General features: G+C 45.5%; 1 protein-coding gene across 1 annotated transcript; it reads left to right on the forward strand.

Annotated features, from left to right (window-relative positions):
* Positions 1-1,448: 1,448 nt before the first annotated feature.
* On the forward strand, positions 1,449-12,365 carry LOC120841396 (the record flags this gene model as incomplete). The annotated part of the gene is made up of 7 exons (XM_042288191.1): positions 1,449-1,497; positions 3,850-4,007; positions 9,974-10,066; positions 10,440-10,557; positions 11,571-11,612; positions 12,029-12,160; positions 12,294-12,365. Coding segments are annotated over exons 1-7 (664 nt in total), but the record flags the coding sequence as incomplete, so codon positions are not given.
* Between the last annotated feature and the right edge of the window lie 3,247 nt (positions 12,366-15,612).

Raw genomic sequence — 15,612 nt, forward strand, 5'->3', positions numbered from 1 at the left:
TCCGTAGTGGATTTAGGCTAGTGATCTAAAACGACCAGGGGAATGGTCGTTTTGACACGCCTGCGACCGCTTACGAAGAGTGAACACAGTGGCGTCATCTAACGGGCAGCCCTGGATACTTCACGGTCTCCCTACAGTTTTGGGTGTCATCCTTAGGCATTACTGTATTATCTCGGATAAAAAAGTAGGTTGCTTTAAAAACTGAAACTAAATGTACAATAAGGTGTACTCGCACCCCTAACTAAAGCCAAAAGAACAGCGTGCATCCCGTGAATGTGACAAGGTACCAATGTCCCAATGTTGCCGGATTCAGCTTCTTTTGTACATACTCTGTATTCTAGAACATTTTGACCATGAACGAGGGCTACGTTACAAAATGATAACGTTCTAGAAGAGGGGAGGAATATAAAATGAGAAATTTGGCTGGTGGGGCCCTAGCCCCGTGCCTTCCCGTGGGTGACGAGCGCGACGCCAACTCTGTCGTGAATATGTCAATAGAAATCACGTTGGTAAACGTACCCTCGAGACGTGTTCTGAACTTTCCTAGCAGCAAGTCAGATGCCACTCAGAAAGTACAAAATTCTTAAGTCTCAGTTTTGCGTTTTATGACATATTCAGTGCATGGAATCGCACTTTTCTATTTCGAAGCGACGAGAGATTTGAGGAAGCCATTTGTCGAAAGCCGCTGGTGTATTCTTCCGCGTCTACGACGGGCTGGTTTCGTGACAATAACATGTCTCGTTAGCCGCGGCGTTTATGTGTGGCCGGCATGTGACGTCATATTACATACTTATTTTCATGCATTGAAGCAGAAGCCACGTGCTCAGCAAGCAATGTCCACCAGAATGGCCGCTGCTGTGACGTCAGTGTAAGCCATATTTGGTCTCCACCGCGATAACCAAACCGCTGGTGTCTCCTTTTTGACACGCGTCTATAGACCCTTTTCAATACTTAGTCTACCTACCACCTGCAGAGCCAAACTGGACGCTCTAATTGCGGCGCTACGCAGCTTCCGCACCCTTGGAGAAGCGAACGCCTTTAAAAGCATGCCACAAAGAAGCGGAGAATCCATTCTAACAAGTTGGCCCTTGAAAGTCACCTTTGATTCACAAAATCGAGAGTGTTTCAAGGTAGGCAATCTTGATCTTCTATCACCGGCATTAGTGCGGAGAAATTGGTGCTATTGAGACTGCCACGAGATGGCCCTGACGTTTGAAAAGGGTCCATTGCCGGTGTTAATGCTCGTCTCGTGCAAAAGCTGTCTTTAACAACATAATAAATGCAACTTCCTGTGTGCGTCATTTGACGTATTGTTTTCATTATCACGCATTTTGTGTAATGTTTTAAAGGGCGCTGAACCTTTTCACCCTTTAAAAAGGTTCCTGACAAAGGCATTCTTTCATTTCCAAGTATAAATTTCTACCTTACGGACGTCTTTATGACGGAAAATGTATTCGGCTACACTCATCATTTGCAGCGTAGCTTTTGCTCACGCCGGTGATGTATTGATTCTATTTATGCAGAAGCTTCCGCATGGCGTTTTTCTTAGTGACGTAAAATCAAATTTTACATTTCTCCTATGCTTCAACCTCCGAGCTTTTGGGCACGATAAACAGTTATCATGGAAATTCCGCACACAATATTGCAGACGAGAAATAATTTGTATTACGGCATGCACCATGCCCCCGAAAGGCGTAGGGTTTAAATAGGCTTGGGTAGACACGCTGCATTGATTGTATTCACGGATTTCTCTATAGTCGCTGACAAATAAGACGCGCAGTGTGTGGCTTAATACTATAATCTTGATTCTTGCTTCCTGATTGCTTCTTTCGTGTTCTTATCCTCTAATACCGCAATCCTACTGGATGAGAAAAAATAATGGAATGCTCGTTGGTGAGCACGTCCTTCACTCTGGTTGTCAATGATTGTAGAAGCGGCCTCATATAAATATATGCCGCTACATCTCCCGATAACATGACGGGTTGATTCGGACACTTTAATACGTTGGTATTCTATCGGGTATCTCAAATAGCGGCCAGGCTATTTAAATCTACCGCAAAATTCGGTTTCTTAAGCCATCACTCTACGATTTTGTGCAGCGTTGCCCACAGGGGGCGGGTATTTTCCTAAAAAATTCGCTACGAGCGAACTTACCTGAGGAAAAAGTAAACAAAGCAATAATCTTAATTCCTGAGGAAACCCAGCGAAGCCACTGGTCTTCAATCAATAGGGCGCCCTATTGTTTGAAAACTGGTGACTTCGCTGCGTTTCCATAGGAGTTAAGCCTTTTTTTTTACATTTTTCACAGGTAAGCTAGCTCTTTGCAAAGTTTATAGAATAAATGCACCACCTGTGTGCGAAGCTGCAGAACATCGTAGCGCAATAGTTTAAAAAAACGAATTTTGCGGTCGATTTAAGGCGTGTGGCCGCTACCTGATACACCCGGTACTACATCCAAATCTCTTTAAAAACACAAGCAAAATAAAATTGCGACTAGGTTAACGCAAACCTAGTGATTATATATATTTTTTTATATCTGTTACATAGAAGTTGCGAACGAAATTCTTGTACTCTCAACCACTCTGACGTCATATAAGTTCTATGCCGTCGGTCAGGATCCTGGGGGTGTCGCAGCGGTTGTGGTACGAGCCAAATGTACGAGCTTTTCATTTTAATTTTGGCCGGGAATTCTGGCACCAAGCGCAAGGGTTGCGACATCCGAGAGCATGACACTTTGGCTCCTGTGAGGTCGTTTCTGGAAAATTCGGGATTACTTTTCAGATATGGATGCGATAGGATCTTTAACGCACCAGTCACAGACGAGCTCTAAAGACGTCGTACTCCACAGTTCAGCCAGCCAAAGGGCGTCATAAATTGGTAGAAAGCGACACCGAGGTCATCATACCGGAAGCAGTTGTTCGCGCATTCAAAGTCTGACGTACGTCAGGTCTAAATAAAGACCATGCACTTGGTTCCTGCTCTTACACCTACAAATTAAGAGAGGATGCAAATGTTGCTCTTTAATGCGGAACGCCAATTGCATTGTACGTGCACGGAATGCACAATAACGTAATGTTTTTGTTTTGCCCAGTTCCAAACTGCCAGAAATCCTTTCAAGTTGTTGGGCCTTTGAGGAAATTACTCTTCGCGCTTCTCTTAGCCTCTCTTCGTTCAGATTACGTGTACAATCGGAGTTACCAAATATAATTGACCGTCCTAAAACGATGTTCCATTCATCATGGTGCCGTACAATTAGAGTGGTGAAGAGCGAAAAGTTTGACAGATTGCCAAAAGGTTTTCGCAAGAATAGGAACGTAGGCGTGGTACAAAAATTAAGGTTATAACCATCATTAACAAAAACTAGGCAACAAGGTAATCTAGATTCTTAAGTCCCTCTCTTTTATGTGGTATGGCACTCTAATAGCATCTTGAGGTCTAGCGAAGTAGCATATCTTCTCATGAGCTGCATATTAAGAAATACATATGAAAGGACAAATAGTGTTAACGAAACACGATTGGAAGATGCCCCCCCCCCCCCCCCCCCCTTCCCCCGATTTTCTAAATCTGTTCTGTTCGAACTATTCACATGAGTGTAGGCATGCTTCCCGCGGTGTACTTTTATTGCATTACGTTTCCAACGTCTTGTCATTGCAGAAGGGATTTTTTATTTTTGTGGAGTTAATTTTCCTCTGTTTGTGAAAGGGAACTTTTCTCGGAGATCTACGTAGGATTTTTTTTTTTATCAGAAAAACTCCGTGACTTGTGACCGCCGTTTTTGTTTCTTCCTCTTTACTAAGAAGTTTGTTGCGAGTATGGAACAGTCGGATAACAGGAGCGGTTACGTTCCAGGTGTCGTGTATCCGGTTCTGATTGAAAGCAGAAGCGGCAACTCAAGAGGCGCTGTTCAAATTTCTAAAGACTACGTCATAGACTTGGAAGAATCCAGTGTTTTAGGGGACAGTCTGTATTTTTCCGATGCTAAGTATGGAGAGGTGAATCACGAATTGGTAAGGAAAGATTACCTTTCACAAGAAAGCATGCTTCCACCTCATTGTTTGAAATTCAATCAATTTACTTAAAAAATAAACATTCCACCTGTTTTTTCGGGAACGCGACAGAACAGCACACGACAGAACAGCACACGACAAAACAGCACGCGACAAAACAGCACTTTCAAAACAGCACGCGTCAAAACAGCAGAATGTCAAAACAGCACGGCGACAAAACAGCATGCGTCAAAATAGCATGCGTCAAAACAGCACAGCGTCAAAGCGGCAGAGCCACAGAAGAGCACGTGCCAAAACAGCACAGCGACAAAACAGCACATACGTAGCAACTTATCGCGCACTCTTCACCTCTCTTTACGCGAATAATTTCGAACCTTCTTGACCCCTTTATTTATTGTCCCTAGGTTATGAAGGAATTTATTGCCTATGTCACTGCTAAGTCACTCCCCTGAGTGCTGATGCTGCGTGATTGCTAAAAACAAATAAAGTTAGCCGTAGTCACTACTACTTAACAACGCTGATCTCTGAAGAGATTAGGTAGTTAGAGGTGATATCTTCGCGTCGATGTTGGCCGCGTTGCCTGGTCTTTTTTGTAGAACCAGCGAAAGAGGAAAAGGTACTGGGAAACAGAAATCGATACGTTCAAGTTATGAACCGTCTGGTTTTCGGCGGTCCGGTGCGGCTCCGTGGTACTTGTCGTTTAGTAATTACCACATAAACGTGAAACGTCACCCCTCCCCCCCTCCCCCCCCTCCCACCCACCCAAGAAAAAAGAAGAAAAGCGGGAGATCGCCGATTAAAATGCATTAATAGAACCATTTAGGTAAACGGTCAGCTAGAACGAGAGGGACAAACACAGACAGGGAGAAACAGAGACATACACACCGCTGACTATCAACTAAGACTTCAGATTTCGTCTTCATCACTTCGACCCACAGATTCACACCTAAAGTAAATGAATGATCCTAAATCCTTACAGTACACTACTTAATCAAAATACTGATTAAATAATATGAAATTAAAAGTGAAACTAAATAATTACATTAAATTATTAATTATTAATTTTGGTCCAACCCACAGACCACTGCCGAAACATATCCCTCCTAGTCCCTTTCACGGCGCCGTGCCACACTGCAAAAACTGCCTTTCTTTCTTGCTGACCGTGATGGAGGGCACGCTCACGCAGTCGTCGCCGGTTTGCTCAATGGCCAGGGCCTTGAGGATCTCGCGCGCAGAAGCATTCCTGTGTCTGTTATCGGGCCACGAACTGCCAGCCAACCTGCAATACTGCACACAGGAATAAGTTCACCATGTGCCAGACCGGTGTGGTATACAAGATTCCTATGTCATGTGGGAGCTGCTACATTGGGAAGACGGGACGCTGCGTTAACGACAGAGTCAGGGAGCACGTGGCGCCGGTGCAAGGCACGGGAGCTGGGCACCTTGCTGCCGATTGCCGCACGTGCGGGTGCAAGCCACGGTTTAGTAGCGTCTCCATTATTAACAGACACAGGAATGCTTCTGCGCGCGAGATCCTCTAGGCCCTGGCCATTGAGCAAACCGGCGACGACTGCGTGAGCGTGCCCTCCATCACGGTCAGCAAGAAAGAAAGGCAGTTTTTGCAGTGTGGCACGGCGCCGTGAAAGGGACTAGGAGGGATATGTTTCGGCAGTGGTCTGTCGGTTGGACCAAAATTAATATTTAATAATTTAATGTAATTATTTAGTTTCAATTTTAATTTCATATTATTTAATCAGTATTTTGATTTAGTAGTGTATTGTAAGGATTTAGGATCATTCATTTACTTTAGGTGTGAATCTGTGGGTCGAAGTGATGAAGAAGAAATCTGAAGTCTTAGTTGATAATCAGCGGTGTGTATGTCTCTGTTTCTCCCTGTCTGTGTTTGTCCCTCTCGTTCTAGCTGACCGTTTACCTAAATTATGCACCAACTAGCTCAACTTCAGCCAGTTAATAGAACCACTAAGATAAGTTGACTTTAATATCCAGCTAATTTAAGGTGTCGCATTCTGTGGGGTTAATTCGCCGTGAATAAGATGTCCCGGAAACACGTGGCTGCAGCTTGCAGCCGAGAAGCTGTTTTGAGTTAAATTCACAAATTAATTACGACGAAGGCTTCGATCAAGTGGAAACCGGTGAAGCAGAAACATGCCACAGCCTCAATGCTGTTGCTCTACAGGGCTGAGCACACGGTAGCCGCACATGTTTTTAGAGCGCAGCTCTTAGGGGCCCGTTTCCGGCTTGAGCGGCGTCGCCGTCGCCGTCGCCGTCGCCGTCGCCGTCGGCGTCGCCGTCGGCGTAACCGCGCGGTGCATCATGGGAAATGTCCCATAATGCACCGCGCGAGCCCCCCACCGGGGTCACGTGACCTCCTGGGGGGTCACGTGACCCCCCGAAGTCACGTGACTCCCCTGAGGTCACGTGACCCCCGCCTCGAGGTCACGTGACCCCCCGATGACGTCATCGTCACTGATGACGTCACCGGCATCCACATCGTCATCGTCATCATCACTGATGACCTCACCGGCATCCACATCGTCATCGTCATCATCACTGATGACGTCACCGGCATCCACATCGTCATCGTCATCATCACTGATGACGTCACCGGCATCCACATCGTCATCGTCATCATCACTGATGACGTCACCGGCATCCACATCGTCATCGTCATCATCACTGATGACGTCACCGGCATCCACATCGTCATCGTCATCATCACTGATGACGTCACCGGCATCCGCATCGACATCGTCATCATCACTGATGACGTTACCGACATCCGCATTGTCATCGTCATCATCACTGATGACGTCATCAGTGACGTCACTGATGTCGTCACCGGCATCCGCATCGTCATCGTCATCATCACTGATGACGTCATCAGCGACGTCACTGATGACGTCACCGACATTCGCATCGTCATCGTCATCATCACTGGTGAAGTCATCAGTGACGTCACTAATGACGTAATCGGTACCCGCATCGTCATCGTCACAGATGACGTCATCAGTGACGTCAGTGATGACATCATCGGCATTGGGGGTCACGTGACCCCCAAGGTCACGTGACCCCCCCCCCCCTGGTTAGTTTAACCCCCCCCCCCCAGTACCCTTCCCTCCTCCTCCTCAAGAGCTGCGCTCTAATTCGGTGTTACAGGGAGTTGTAAGAAGCTTTCAAATTTTTTTTTGTTTTTTTTTTCTTTAAAAGCTAATGGAAACACATTGTCATGCGATTGATACATTTATTGTAGACGACATAACCAGCAAACTTGATCGTCAATATTAGCAGAACTGCTCGAGAAATAGCCAGAATACGCATCAGCGGGGGTTTCGGTTCTGCCCAGGCAGCCTTCATGTGCGCACCGAGTACACACCCCACTCCGAACTTGCTCCCAATAGAATAGATTCGACAAATTGGCCTAGACCCTCCATTTAAAACGTGTACTTTTTAAAAGGGAAGCTACGGAGGTTCTTACACAAATTTAGTTAGAAGTGAATGCTAGTGTATTGTTACCCCGTGAACCCGAATACCCAAACCATTTCCTGCGCAAGTATTGTTAAACGCGAGAAAACGCGAAAAAAGTCGCTGTACGTGACCACATCGACGGATCTTTTCCTTGCCCAAGGCTAGGGAGGCGGAGCTTCAGCCCTATTTTGAAATTGCTCTTATGGCTCTTCCGCGCGTCGCACTGAAACAAAATTCTGATATTTGTTATTCTAAAGGCCAAATGAACGCAATACAAGTGTTTTTTCTCAAATGCAGAACTGCCAACTCCATACTCTATATTTAGGTCGTCTTCGGCCTAAACCGAATTAAACCGGTAAAAGTACGCCGAATTCCTTTTTCCAAATCCGTTGGAGGGGTAGGGGGAGGGGGGAGGGGGTGACTCATTACTGACCCTATGACCACTTCCTTTCGCAGTTTTCAGCTTGTCTCCGAGATCGGTTCAACTTTCAACAGGAGCTCCGATGCCGCAGGGGTCTTCACGACGAAATCTGGGTTTTTCACCTTATGGGGACTTGTGTGCCAAATTCTTTCTTCAAATATGAGATTTTAATCGTGAACTGAACAATGAAAATCAAGGGCGTCGGAAACGCGGCACATTTTTTAACACCCCTACCTTTCGTCTACTAGAGGAGGGCATAAATATACGATTGTTTTATTGTCGTTTCTGTGGTCAGCGCGAGTTTACTACATATCGCAGTCGTGAAAATGGGGGGAAAACGCACTGAGTACAATACTTGCAAATTTCTGGATTTTGATATTTGCCTTTCCGACCGAAGTGTTAGTGAAGCTCATGTTCGCCCTGTGTACAAATACGAGGACACGACAATAATGTCAGATCACGATAGGGCCCTAGTGCTTCTCGCAGAACAGGTCGCGTCGGGTGTCACCGACGACGACAAATAAGAAAACCAGTACCTGGTTTACTCACTATACATTTTAAACAAACGCTTTTAAATATTGCATTTTGGCCAGTATACTGGTTTTCGTCAATAAACCGAAAAGGACCGAGAAATTTATGAGTCTACGAATATCCAGCGCAATAAACCGAAAACTTATGTTCAGAAAAAAAAGAAAAATACGCCGAATTTAAATATAATAAAGACCGAAAACGCCGACCCCTATACTTCGTTTCAGCCTCGGTCCAGACGCAGCCAAAGCTACAAGCGCGGGCTCCGGGCTTTCAGCATCCTAGCCAAGCACGCGCGCTCGTGCAGTGCAAGCACTGTTCTGGGCCACGTGCTCGCGCTCTCAGCATCGGCTGCGTCTGGACCGAAGCTGAAACGAAGTATAGCTATATTGTCAATTACCTATTTTGACGCTGTGCTGTTTTGGCGCTGTGCTCTTTTGACGCCGTGCTGTTTTGGCACGTGCTCTTCTGTCGCTGTGCCGTTTTGACGCTGTGCTGTTTTGTCGCGTGCTATCTTGACGCGTGCCGTTTCGTCGCGGTGCTGTTTTGACGCGGTGCTGTTTTGACGCGTGCTGTTTTGACCATGCTCTTTTGTCGCGTGCTCTTTTCTCGTGTGCTGCTCTGTCATGGTGCCGTTTTTTTGCTCAGAAGTTTTTTGATGTTCCCGCTAGTGTCTTTGGAGGTTTTCGTACATTTCAAAAAGCCGTTCAAGCAGAGTTGTCTCCGCTTATATTAACTTAAATAACGCTCATTTGTTTAAATGACGTGCCGACTCCCACGATTTCTTTTTTGCTTTCTTTGAGAAAGTTTTACTTCCTCGATAATTTATGCAACCATTCACCCTAATATTCGTTCTGCGTCTTGTTGAAACTCATTGAATGTAATCATTTACTGAGGTTTTATAACATGGCATAGCTTGCAAAAAAAAAGCATGAGCAATTCCACTCTGAGAAGGTGCATGACCAGCGAAGCTGTTTAGCACACGGCACAGATGTGTCAAAGAACTTTGAACAAAGGTACGACCAGATTTATTGTCTTGATTGGTGGTCATCGTGACGAGCCGGAGGAAAAAAGACACCCTCAATGCGACGGCCACCTGGCGGAATGTAGACGCGCGCGAAGGGACCGCCAATTCGGGAGGGCAGAAGGAACGGAAACTAGGCTCGCAAGCGCTCTGGGCGACTACAAGGAGAGGGCGGTGCGAGAGTAGACATAGCTGACGCGGGTCGCACAAAGCCAAATCTTTGAGAAACCTTTGTTATCTACTTGATTGTCTGCTGATTTTGAAGATGGAGCCTATTTTTAACTAATCTACTGAAAATGCATATCCAAGTGATGAGACATAAGCTTTTGCATAAAATGAAGCGATTTTCCACCAAATTCGGGAACTGAGTTTTGTTGAAGTACACAAAAAATCCACGAAAGCCTAGCCATAAATTGCTTGGCTATAAATATAACCGTTTAGCATTTCAGCTGCTACTAATATGAATATTACTTCGCAGTTATTTTACTGAAATTATGCTCTTTTAAGATGGATACTACAGACATACGTAAGAGTGTTTATGAAAATTCGGAACACAAGGCGTCCTTTACAATTACTGAAACAGACATGGGAATTGAAATGGTATGTACACATTTTTTTAAGTATATATTATTATAGGAACAACAAATACGATTATACAAATGTACAGGAGGTTATGCAGTCGTTATTTATAAATCTTGTATTTGTTAACTACATAGATTTTCGCGAACGTTTTGCTTTTTTAAGTTTCATAAAAATGAAGGTGTATTAAGCACATTGAAAGTTCACATCGCCGTATCGTCTGAAGAACATTATTTATGAGAACTTTAAATTATATATTTAGAATACGTAGTCCATAAATTGCTTCCTAACCAATTCAACTTTTAATAACGATGAAATGTTTGGTTAGCGATTCACAAACGGTCTGCAACGGGCAATGCTTGCAATATTCAGAAATCTTTCACTTTTTTGACAGGAAGGATACCTAAACTTTACACATGGAATTGAGCCATTGCGAAAACATGACAAATCCGGCCGTGTCCCTCACAGAATATTTCCGCTACCGACGCCTGAGAAGGCGATCCACTTCGAAAGTAAGTGACAGAATCAAACACTATACACTAGATATTTGTTGAAAATTCAATCGTTAAAGGCTAGACTTCCTGAAGCAAAAATGATTAGAAATTTTGAACGTACGACCGAATTCCTTCCTTCAGCGTTCGCTTCACGTGCAGTGTCAATTCTTGTATGCTCTCAGTTATTTGCCATTTATTCTCTCGATGAATTAATTCACCTCCCGTTTTTTTCTCTCTCAACACATTCTGTTTAAAGCGTGTCGAAATGACCGCATTAATTGATTATCATTGAAAAATGAAAAGGAGAAGTGCTTGCAAAGGCGACGGCCCCTCAGTATTTCGATATCTTTTTACTTGCATCATTTCAACGGCTCCTGTATTAGTGATCTGATTATGTAATCCGATGTTCAAAATATTCAGAGTACCAGAGCATGTATGATCTCAAATCGTACCAATAATTAGCACTTTCTGAGTTAACGGAAGAGGTCAGTGGTTTGGCAATCGGAAACAGTTCTTATATCCTTATACTCAAGACAAAATTCGTTAAGTGCGTTCAAAGTTTCCGTTCTATTTATCCTAAATAATTTAATAGGTAGCACTTGAGAGTTCCAAAAAACATGTTTCTACAAACGATATTTTTGACGCGGAATGTACTGACAATTATCACGTCCCTTATATTTTTACTTAATTATCCTTGCGTTTTAGGTAACACACGCAAAAATATCACATCGTCGTCTTTTTTTTCAAACAAAAGGAATTATCTACTTTATTTCGGCATAGTTCAGTTTGGAGGTGATGGTATTTGAATAAACACATATGCGTTGACATCGGATATTGTAACAATTTGAGAAAATTATCTTGAAAATATCTTAATGACTAAAAACCGCGAAAATGGGACAACAAAAAAAAAATACTTGACAGCAAAACAGGAACTGATCCTGTATAATTTTGCTGAAGAAGCATGCCTTTGAAAAGTTATAACCTTTGACTTTGATTACTTTTTACATTCAGTATCACTATGATGTTTACAGTGCCCGTTGAAGAACGTTCTGATAAAAGTCTACCGCCAAAAAGTAAGCTTATTTTGCTTGTAAAACATTTAACATTTCTCAGCAATCCTCTTAACCAATTCTAGAAACACCAAGGAGCAGGCTGCAATTCCAGTTACATGCGCGGCATACATACTGGCCATTTTATACCCTTGATGCAATTTTTTGTACACAGTAGAAACCCTAATTTTTCTTCTTTAGGTTTTTGCTTTGAAATATTTCGGTAGACGTCAGCTCGTGCTTCAAGTGTAACTGCAAATCGAGACCACACTTTGATGATATAATGAATTGGAAAACTTTCAATTGCAAAGACAGTTTCACTATCTTGCACAGAAATCAAGCTAAAATTTTCTCGCATCGTGCATATTAAAAAAATGATTACACAGTTAATTCTACACTTGCGATGCACTGAGGACATGTCATGATTTGAAACCTTCTAGGTGACACTGCAGAGCCACCCACCGTGTGGCGACCTGAAATGTACGTCATGTTTGACAGTGTAATACACAAGTCCCTCAATGAAAGCAAATATCTACAGGCTCGATACGTCATAAGGCTAATGAACATCGTGCGTATGGTTTACATTCGTTCTTGTTCAGAAATAATATAGTACTTCTAGTTTTCATTGACCAAAAAAAATGCTTATTGAGGCTTTTATGCTCCGATTGCTGACACCCGTTCGAATCCCTTATTTCTTCCACGAAGGTAAATGCAATCTTCAAGACGGTTCGCAAGCCCCGAATAAACCTTCAGCTTGTTGGAATATACCGGTTTCAGGTGCGTATTCATTGTCCAACCCCCACACATTGATATCCTTAAATTTGAAAGTCTTGTTATTGCCGCAAAGAGTGCAACACATTTGTAAACTGAAATTTTTTTTAGAAGAAAACAGAATTTTTGTCATATAAAGTCGACTTTTTTATTCAAAACCTTTTGGATCAGATTGCGCTTTGCCAAGGGGAATCGCGTGAGCGGAAAACAATAACTATTTGTTTAACTATAAATTATTGGATGCCTATGATTTAAATAAGATTCATTTGCGTTATAACAGATTAATTTATTTTACATTAGTATAGCTATAAAATAGTGTATTTGATGACTAGATGTATTTTTGAAAATGACAGATTGACTAATAAATCTGTAGACAAAGAAAGACGAAAAGCGACTACGCCTGACGCATTCCAAAGTCGAACTGATCTCTCTTTTTTTATTTGCACGCGATCTTCTTCTTTTCTCGGTGGCTGTCTCCACATAGCCCTCTTTGGAGACGGAGTCGTCCCAGTGAACTGTCCTGGAGTGTTTGATGCGGGCCGCGGGTGATACTGTTGAGCTCGAGGTGGCTTGCACGCTGGGTAGATCAGTCGGCTGAGCGATCGTATCGCTCTCAACAAATGGTGGCTTGAGGCGGTCAACGGACACGACCGTGTCGCGGCTATTAACTCGTAGCGTGAATGTTTTTTCGCCATGTGTCACGACGAGGTGGGGACCAGTGTAAGGTTGCTGGAGCGAACGGCGGACGCTGTCGACGCGCAAAAACACGTAGCCACCGTTGTGCAGGTCGCGATGGAAGAAAGGAGGCTTGCTCTGGCGTGTCCGCGTCGGTGTAGCGCGCACGTCACCGAACAGACGGGCTAAGTCCTCCACGTAAGGCAATCCTGAAGTCATCGTGGGGCCGCCGTGGATCGGAGTGGTAGTGCTGACCAACTCAGCTGGGAGGCGCAGCGATGTTCCATAAACTAGATGTGATGTGGCACATCCGAGGTCTTCCTTTATGGCTGTGCGCAACCCTAGGAGGACGATGGGTAGAGACGTGGCCCATTTATTTGGAGTGGCGTGGGCCATGAGGGAGGCCTTGAGATGGCGATGGAACCGCTCAACAAAACCATTTGCCTGCGGGTGGTAGGCTGTGGTCTTCAAGTGAGCGATGCCAAGAAGAGTTGTCAAGCTTCGGAAAAGGGCCGATTGGAATTGTCGTCCGCGATCAGTCCCGATTTCGGCGGGAACCCCAAAGCGGGAGATCCAGGTGGACAGAAGCGCAGAGGCGACAGTCTCGGCAGTGATATCTTTGATGAGACAAGCCTCCGGCCAGCGCGTGAACCTGTCGATGACGGTTAGGAGGTACCGGTAGCCCTGCGATGACGGTAGGGGTCCGATGAGGTCCACGTGAATGGTGGCAAAGCGCGCGTCGGGGAGTGCAAACCTTGCCAGAGGCGTGATGGTGTGCCCGGACACCTTACACTGCTGACAAGCAATGCCTTCTCGTGCCCACGCGCAGACATCAGCGTTCATGCCAGGCGAGACAAATCGTTCCGCGATTAGATATTGAGAAGCGGGGATGCCTGGGTGTGAGAGAGCATGAAGGTTGTTGAAGATCTGACGCCGAAGTGGTAAGGGCAGATAAGGCCGTTTCCGTCCAGTCACCGGGTCGACGTCGCAAACGATGTTTGTGCCCAAGTCGGAGAAGTAAACGTCCTCAAGATGGGGAGAGGAGGTTGGGGAAGAGCGAAGGTTGCGGAGCTCTTCGTCACTCTCCTGTAGAGCAGGGAGTTGTCTAAGGTCACACCCGCGGTACTGAACTACGGAGACACGGCTGAGGGTGTCGGCGGGGATGTTGTGGACGCCCTTGATATGCTGAATGTCGGTAGAAAATTCAGCTAGGAATGCCAAGTGTCGAGTCTCTCTCGGAGAGTATGTGGCCTTAGATGATCTGAAGGCATTGGTTAGTGGCTTCTGATCTGTAAAGATCACAAACGATCGTCCTTCCAGGAAGAATCTGAAGTGCTTGATGGTAAGGTAAGCCGCGAGGAGTTCACGGCCGAAGGCACTATATCGTTGCTCGGTTGGTGTAAGTTTCTTAGAGAAGAAACCGAGCGGGAGCCACGCGTTGTTTATGCGTTGTTGCAGCACCCCTCCTACTGCGTATCCAGAAACATCAACCATCACGCTCGTGGGGGCGTCGTGCTATGGATGAACTAAGAGGGTAGCAGAAGCGAGACGCTCTTTGATGGTAGTGAAAGCGTTGTCTGCAGCGTCGGACCAGTCAAGAGTGGCTGTTGTACCCTTCGTAGTTTGAAGGAGCTCTTCTAGGGGAAGTAATATTGCCGCGCAACCTGGAATGAACCGCCTGTAGTAGTTCACCAGTCCCAGAAAACGGTGGAGCTGGCGGAGCGGTTCTGGACGTGGGAAATCGGTGATCGCTTTCACCTTGTCGGGAAGAGATCGGATGCCATTGGAGTCTACCACGCGGCCCAGGAACTCCAAGACGGGACGCCGAACGCACATTTTTCTGCGTTGATGATCATGCCATGTTCAGCGAAACGCTTGAATACTAGGCGCAGGTGGCGTATATGTTTCTCCGGCGATGAGCTGGCGACAAGAACGTCACCGACGTAGGCGAAAACGAAAGGTAGTCCGCGGAGAATGGCGTCGATGAAGCGTTGGAAGCTTTGCGCGGCATTTCGCAAACCGAAAGGCATCCGGGTGAACTCGAAAAGTCCAAACGGTTAGACGATTGCGGTTTTCTTTACGTTTTCGGGAGCGACCGGGATCTGATGGTACGCTTTCTGCAGGTCGAGTTTCGAGAATATGGTACATCCGTTCAGGTTGGTGGTGAAGTCCTGAATGTTGGGGATGGGGTAACGGTCGGGGACCGTAGTCACGTTCAAGCTGCGATAGTCGCCGCAGGGCCGCCAGTCGCCTGTTTTCTTTGGGACTAGGTGGAGTGTAGAGGACCAACTACTCGAGGATGGGCGAGCAATGCCTATCTCCACCATGTGTTGGAAATCTTGCTGGGCGACGCGAAGCTTTTCCGGAGCTAGCCGACGAGACCTCGCGTGTGTAGGTTGACCGCTGGTGATGATGCGGTGGACATGCCTGACCGGTTTGTTCCAGTCAAGAGCTGCAGTTAACAATAGGAATTCGCTCAGCAAGTCCCCGTAGGGCGACTGTATTGGTTGGCAAAGTGTGAAAGCAAACGGCTGGAGTTTGGAGGTTTGGCCCGTGACGAAAAGACGTGTGGTTGAGT

The sequence above is a fragment of the Ixodes scapularis genome, unplaced genomic scaffold, assembly GCF_016920785.2.
Source record: "Ixodes scapularis isolate PalLabHiFi unplaced genomic scaffold, ASM1692078v2 ptg001228l_1___fragment_2___debris__unscaffolded, whole genome shotgun sequence".
In the NCBI taxonomy this organism is placed as follows: domain Eukaryota; kingdom Metazoa; phylum Arthropoda; class Arachnida; order Ixodida; family Ixodidae; genus Ixodes; species Ixodes scapularis.